We start from the raw sequence: 7798 nt of genomic DNA, 5'->3' as shown, positions 1-7798 counted from the left end.
GTCATACAGTGCCCAGATCAATAGTGTCATACAGTGCCCAGATCAATAGTGTCATAAAGTGCCCAGATAAATAGTGTAATACAGTGCCCAGATCAATAATGTCATACAGTGCCCAGATCAATAGTGTCATACAGTGCCCAGATCAATAGTGTCATACAGTGCCCAGATCAATAGTGTCATACAGTGCCCAGATCAATAGTATCATACAGTGCCCAGATCAATAGTGTCATACAGTGCCCAGATCAATAGTCTCATACAGTGCCCAATCAATATTGTCATACAGTGCCCAGATCAATAGTATCATACAGTGCCCAGATCAATAGTGTCATACAGTGCCTGTATCAATAGTGTCATACAGTGCCCACATCAATAGTCTCATACAGTGCCTAGATCAATAGTGTCATACATTGCCCAGGTCAATAGTATTATACTGTGCCCAGATCAATACTGTCATACAGTGCCCAGATCAATAGTGTCATACAGTGCCAGGATCAATAGTCTCATACAGTGCCCAGATTACTAGTGTCATACAGCGCTCAGATCAATAGTGTCATACAGTGCCCAGATTACTAGTGTCATAAGGCGCCCAGATTACTAGTGTCATACAGCGCCCAGATCAATAGTGTCATACATTGTCCAGATCAATAGTGTCATACAGTGCCCAGATCAATAGTGTCATACAGTGCCCAGATCAATAGTGTCATACAATGCCCAGATTACTAGTGTCATACAGCGCCCAGATTACTAGTGTCATACAGCGCCCAGATTACTAGTGTCATACAGTGCCCAGATCAATAGTGTCATACAGCGCCCAGATCAATAGTGTCATACAGTGCCCAGCTCAATACTGTCATACAGTGCCCAGATCAATAGTGTCATACAGTGCCCAGATCAATAGTGTCATACAGTGCCAAGATCAATAGTGTCATACAGTGCCCAGATCAATGCTGTCATACAGTGCCCAGATCAATAGTGGCATACAGTGCCCAGATCAATAGTGTCATACAGTTAATCAGTAAATAAGGCATTTTTGTAATCATTGGCTTTTCTTGTTGTGTTGTTTCTCTAGTACCAATATTTTAAATAGAAGATCCAAACATAGGAGCAGCACTGTGTCAATAGCCAGAAACGGTTGGTGCTAGCTTCAAAATATCAAGGAGTGACGGGCTCCTCATGCATATATCCAAGAAAAAGAGACTGGAAGCAGCACTCAGCAAAAAAATGTGAATTTATTCACCCAACACAGCAACGTTTCACTTCCTCCATGGAAGCATTTTCAAGCTTGAAAATGCTTCCATGGAGGAAGTGAAACGTTGCTGTGTTGGGTGAATAAATTCACATTTTTTTGCTGAGTGCTGCTTCCAGTCTCTTTTTCTTGAATATTTTAAATAGGTTTATCACTTACATTTATTTTAAGAATACTCTGATTAGGAATGCAGACTGAGTTATAGAATTCAGGGTTTAAATGGCCAACCAAGTACCATCTTGTGAAGAACATCTGGCGAGGAACATCTGGCGAGGAACATCTGGTGAGGAACATCTGGTGAGGAACATCCGGTGAGCCCAGGCTCAAACACAATATTGGGCTTCACAGGTCTAGCAGGAAACAACCCCATTTGGAGATAACATTGGCCTCAATCCCTCGCCACTAGGGTTTTTCCCTTTCGGTAGTTTCACAGTTAACATATTAGACCTTATTAAAGATATGTCTTCATTTATTTACTGTTGTTTGTATAGCACCAACATTTTCCACATCAGCCCCTGTCCCCAATGGGACTTACAATCTAAGTTCACTTTTTAGAAACACACCATGGGGTTAATTTCATAGGAAGACAATACATCTATTAGTAGGTTTTTGTAGTGTTGGACAAAAACTGGAGAACCTAGAGAAACCCAGAGAGAGAATAAATACAATATCTATTTCTATTTTACCCCTGATCAGATTTGACACCAGTGCTGCAAGGCGACACAGCTGACCCCTGAGTCACTGTGCTGATCCTAGTATGTTGTGTGTGCAATGATAATCCATATAATGCAATTGAAAGTGGACAAGTACCCGTTCTGTATAGATGGAGAATGTGCCCTCAGAATTATTTCCTCTGGTGGGCGGAGGGAACCCCATTTAGACGCTGGTAATTTGTCAAGTTGTAACTGCTGCCTAGCTGTTTTTTTTCCTTCTGTGCTGGCAGAATCATGCCATTGCAGTTTTAAGCTGTAGGGTAGCGCAATTGCGGAAAAAAAACCATAGCCACAGTACTCTCCAAAATTGATGTGAGTAAGAAGATTTATTCAAGTTCAACAAAGAGATAATAAATGAATAGAATCAGCTGTATTCCAAAATGGTCAAACATAACAACATGCAAAGTGTTAATACAACATTTTTGTCCTCTTGGACCCTGATCACATGTTTCTGTAAACAAATTAAATTATAACATATTCTAGTTGATTTATATATAAGAAAATCTAATTAAAAAAATTCTACAATATTCTGTTAACAACTAGTAAAACAAGTGTTGACCAGTTTGTGGTGGGCTTGTGCTTATACACAGCAGCCTGTCAGGGCAAACAGAGCTGCAGCGTCAACATTGGACATGGAGAGAAAAGCAGCCAGCGCCTCTGATAAATGAAGTAGGAATTCAATTATTGAAGAAGATAAATAGTTTGAGTATATTTATATATAAATTATCACATCAGCACTTTTCCTTTCCCCCAGTCCTGCCCATGGGCATGTGCCTACTGTGCCTATAGTTACATCTGGCTCTGACCACGTGTACAGTAAATGGAATCACAGCTTGGGAGACGGTGGGTTTTACAAACTCAATGACTGGACCTTATGTTGAAGGATCCATCAGTAACACTTAATTTTATTCTTATTTATGAAGTAAATGACTGGATGGTCCTTAGATTGGATTTACTTATGAGTATTTTTCATATTGGTTGGCTGCACCTGCATGTCTTCCTGTGACGGGGATAGGTGTTGATTTCATAGGCTGTAAAGTAACAGAAGAAATAGTGAATGATACAGTTTATAAATACACAATGACATTACAGGTGACAATACACTAGAATAATAGAGGATCCCAGTGATATTTTTTTGTAGTCGTGATGAGTTGTTCTTCTGTGAGATGTTCAGCCGATGAGGGAACACGTTATCTGCGGAGGAGAAGGTGACCTACTAGACTTCAGGTGTGGATCCAGTGCTGGGCAATGTGCGAGATAGAGAGATGACCTGTGGGCTTTCTAGCTGCGAGGTCCTCAGGTAATACATGATTGTATAATGTCTGGATTATATAGGTTGTCTCATGAATATTACCCGGTCTTTACGCTTTATTACTGCACATGTCCTTTATAGGAGGGGGATTTCTTATAACTCCACTCTTTTAGCCAAGGCGGAGAGTCACTAACAAAGAGCATCTGTTTCTCAAACAGACCTGGGCCATGTATAACTTTATGTCCTCTGTTTGGCTGGCATATAATACCATACTTTTCCTGCAGCGGTTGATGTATGGGAAATGTATAGTCAGTCGTACTGTCTGACGCCAGTTCCACCACGGTCAGCTGATCACCAAGCTAGCCCCAATCTTTAAGGATGAGCAGTGTCAATTCTCCTTGTCCCCTTCTCTGCCCTCAGCTCAATATCAGGAGGACATCTAATAAAGGTCCTGATCTAAAAACTCCATTAAAAGGCTGATCTTCACCATCATTATACTTTCTTGTCATTGATTGTTTTGCTGGTTTTAGCTTTGGCAGGATTGAGTCACACCGTGCCGCCCTCCATCTCAGCTTGCATTATTAATCAGATTTTTTTAACAAAACGTTTAGCAGGAGAGCCCCTATAAGAGAAAGCAGAGGTATTACACTTACCTTTAATTCTTCATAATCATTTTCAATATCCTTTATCACAAGATCAATATATGTGGCATCCGGACACTCAGCAGCCTATAAAAGAAAATACATAGCAGAAAGAAAAAAACTAATTGGATGAGCAATGTAAATCCATTGATTGTATTAAGTCACTTAAACTCTTCTTATAAGGCCTTCTTTTAGATATTAAATTTTCAAATAAATTTTGTAGCAATACGCCTAAAGCGGAGGTGCGGTCAGAGGTGGTCACAGATTTCTCATGTCAGCCAGAAAGAGCTCATACAGCAGCTTCTAGCAACTTCTGTGTGCTCATCCTGCAATTATTTCTGTAAGTAAAGTTCACACAAGAGCAGAGTGTGTTATTAATACAATGTGAAGGTGGAGCGATCAGGAACAGGTGTGACTGCTAGGAGAAAGAGTAGAAACCCACCACAGTGGAGGGGAGAAGATCACTGCTGTGACTACTGGGTGTAAAGAGGATGGAATTGCTGTGACTCTTTGGGGGCAGGAGGAGGACGCTGCTGTGACTACAGAGAAAAGGGGGTCCTGCTGTGATTGCTGGGGTAGGGAGGAAAAAAACTGCAGTGACTACTGAGAGAAAAGAGAGCAACTGATTTGACTACTGGATAAATGGGAGGACGTTGCTGTGATTATTGAGTAATGGGCTGCTGTAACTACTATTGGAAAGTGAGTACGACTGTTACAAATCAGGTAGGGGGCACTGCTGTTAATACTGGAGCTAGAGCTGGGGTCATTACTGTTGAGAGGACACTACATTGAGTTCTCTCGGGAAAGCTTAAACCCCTAATGTAAAGACTCCACCAAGAGACTGATCTCTTCATTGATTGTTTGCTGGTGGGGATTCTGAATTATTTCACCCCCTGCTCCCATCCTGCTCATCTAACACAGAATTTATAATCTGTTCACAGTTTTTTTTTTATAGAATTTATCTCACAATATGTAAATTTTTTTACCTTACTACTCGTCACTTTCCGGCATCGTTTTCTATGAAAAAATAACATACGTCACAATTATTACTACTGTTTAACTCTGACATCGAGGTAAAGAAATAGGCAAAGAAGTCAAAAACAATAACGCTCATGAAGCAATGAGTCAATACAGAAGAGGGCGGTCAGATCCCACAAGATAAGTCCAAACAGACTCTGTATGCCGACCAATCATAAAAATATTGCAGATTCCCCTGGTTGCCTTTGTTATCTGCCAGCAGTTGGCGTTGCATTAATATTACACATCACCATACAGAAGTGACATGTTACCAATATAGACAGGTAGAGACAGCTGAGATTATCAAGAGACACTAATAATACTCTGAGAGTTGATAGAATATGATCATAACTGGTATAGTAATAATAGTAATGATACCCTGACTCTGCTCTCCCACGCACATTGGAGGGAGGAGTGCATACTGGGACACTGAAGGAGCTGGAAAAGATTCTGAGCTTGTATCGTACAGCTGATATGCAATATGTCTGGTATTTTGCTTTTCTTTTAAATAAGATCCGAGACAAACATGACTTATATATACTGTAGAGCAGTGGTTCCTAACCGGGGTGCTGCGGTGCATGTGAGGAGGAGGAGATTTGTTTTTTAAGCAGCATTGTAGAGGTCAACCCCCACCTCCATAGATGGAACCCTCCACCCCCCTTCCTGTACATAGCGTCACTGTATCTCCCTGAAGGAGCGGAATACCCGTCCAAAGTGTTGCCAGTGCGGTGGCTGGTGATTCGGCTCCAGGGGAAGCCCATGAGATCACTATCTATAAATGGACAGAGACGTCAGGGGCTTCTCCTGGAGTGGTATCCCTTGTCACAGCGACTGCAACGCTGTGGACAGAGATTCCACTTCAGGAGTTGCCCCTGATGTCACCGTCCATAAATGGACAGAGACATCAAGCGCTCCGTTCAGGAGCGGAATCCCTGGCCACAGCGGTATTCCGCTCCTTCAGGGAACTACAGTGGCGCTATCTACAGGAAGGGCGGTGCCATCTACAGAGGTGGGAGGTGCTATCTATAAGGTGACTGTGTGGCAATACCTACAAGAGGGCTGCGTGACACTACCTACAAGGGGGCTGCGTGACACTACCTACAAGGGGGCTGTGTGGCACTACCTACAAGGGGGCTGTGTGGCACTACCTACAAGGGGGCTGTGTGGCTCTACCTGCAAGGGGGCTGTGTGGCACTATCTACAAGGGGCTGTGTGGCACTATCTACAGGGGGCATCTGTGAGTGGCGGACTGATGGTCATTTTACTGTGAGTGGGGGGCTGATGGTCATTTTACTCTTAGTGGGGGCTGATGGTCTTCAGGTGGTTTCCACCTCTGACCTCAAATTGAAATTAACAGGAGGCACAAAAGACGTGTGGCACTCGTTTGGAGTTCTTTTTTTGCCTGCGTCTTTTGCATTAGCTTCAACTGCTTAAAAGAACGCAGGCAAACAAAGTCAAATAACGCTGTCAATTCAAAATCTGCCTCAAAATTCCTGAAGGATTTCTATTCACTGACAGCCTGCAGAGTTCTCTGAGACTCTGATCAAATAACAAATTTGAAGAACTTTTCCATAGAAAATTATTACAATTATTATTAAACTGAAAAACCCCTTGGATTCTGGAGTCCTGTAGATGAGACCATTTATATTGGACTCTCTTCGTGACTCTGTTACAATAATCTCTAAAAAGCTCAGAAATCTTCATTATTACAGCGTCGTACCTCCAATATAAGTAGACAAGCCATACAAGCAGCAGAGGGCAGACTGTCCCAATCGTTGCTAGAAGGATAATGTCACTATTAGATTGTATAAGAGAATGACTGGATCCTCCATCTGTAGAGAAATACAATAAATGGAATGGATGAAAATATGAACCATAGGAAGCAAAACAACTGAAATTATATTAAAGGAGATTTCCCACAAAACACATTTTTTCCCCTATCCACAGAATAGGAGATACATGTGTGATCGCTGGGGATCTGACCCAGCAATGAGGAGAACGGAGGTTCAAAAGTCCCCCAAAGTGCTCCATGAGAATGGAATACTTATGCGCATGCTCGCTCAACGCTCCATTTAGTTTTACAAGACTATCGGGACCTCTGTCTTCGGCAGCTCCATAGAAATGAATGGAGCACTGGACGAGCATGCACACCAGTGCTTCATTTTCATGGAGCACTTTGGGGGACTTTCGATACCCCGTTCTCCTCATCACTAGGTGACCCAGCAGTCGAACCCTCACCGATCACACATTTATACATATGTTTTGTGGGGAAAAACCCAACTGGATACTTCTTCTCTAAAGTAAGCTTCCCAGCAATAATGGGCTCTGCGGAGGGCGGGAAGCTACAGGAGGCATGTGGCACATAATGTCTATTTAAATACATTCTTGCTAAAGACATATATGTAAAATATGATATTCCTTAGGTGGCGGAAGGACCAGGATCCTGTCTAACACGTCTATGTGCGCCATTTTGATAACTTTTGCAAGCTTTTTTTGCCATCTCATAAAACAATGCACTTTATGACACTATTGATAAGTCTCCCCATGTTCTTTGTACAGGACACAGAAGGATTTCCTGCCCCCTACATAGGATGTGATTCCCCAACTGCCAGCGGCTCCTCCTGACCTTCATTTATCGGTATTTATTTTGTGTATATTTTTCTTGTACCTTCTTTGTTGTCTTATTTTACATATAATAATGCAAAACAACTGTGTAATTAGAAGGATTATGCACTACTGTAACTCTCATCATCACTAACGTTTCATGTGGATCTCTTCGGAGGAGGAGTCCCCAGCACGGTTATGAGCGCTACATGAATACTGCCCGTAGTTCTCCTTATTGTTGTATACAGTCAGAGTCTTTCCTGTCTCCTGGGGTAATACAGATCCATCCTTCATCCAGGTGTAGTGAGATACATCAGGCCGGCTG

The 7798-nt window shown here is 42.2% G+C and overlaps 1 protein-coding gene and 1 long non-coding RNA gene across 2 annotated transcripts in view; both read right to left on the bottom strand.

The window, feature by feature from the left end:
* Positions 1–3864: 3864 nt before the first annotated feature.
* On the bottom strand, positions 3865–6695 carry LOC142661801 (uncharacterized). The gene is made up of 3 exons (XR_012850820.1): positions 6590–6695; positions 4839–4869; positions 3865–3939 (listed from the first exon to the last, which is right to left on the bottom strand). It is a non-coding gene; the product is annotated as an uncharacterized LOC142661801 (long non-coding RNA).
* A 928-nt stretch (positions 6696–7623) lies between these two features.
* Positions 7624–7798, bottom strand: part of LOC142662686 (B-cell receptor CD22-like) — a 15782-nt gene continuing 15607 nt past the window's right edge. Inside the window, exon 5 of the mRNA XM_075840897.1 lies at positions 7624–7798. This exon is cut by the window's right edge and continues 73 nt beyond it. Coding sequence (XP_075697012.1) covers positions 7624–7798 — 175 coding nt within the window.

This window comes from Rhinoderma darwinii, chromosome 10 (genome assembly GCF_050947455.1).
Source record: "Rhinoderma darwinii isolate aRhiDar2 chromosome 10, aRhiDar2.hap1, whole genome shotgun sequence".
Lineage (NCBI taxonomy): Eukaryota > Metazoa > Chordata > Amphibia > Anura > Rhinodermatidae > Rhinoderma > Rhinoderma darwinii.
This window is presented reverse-complemented; position numbering and strand designations above follow the sequence as displayed.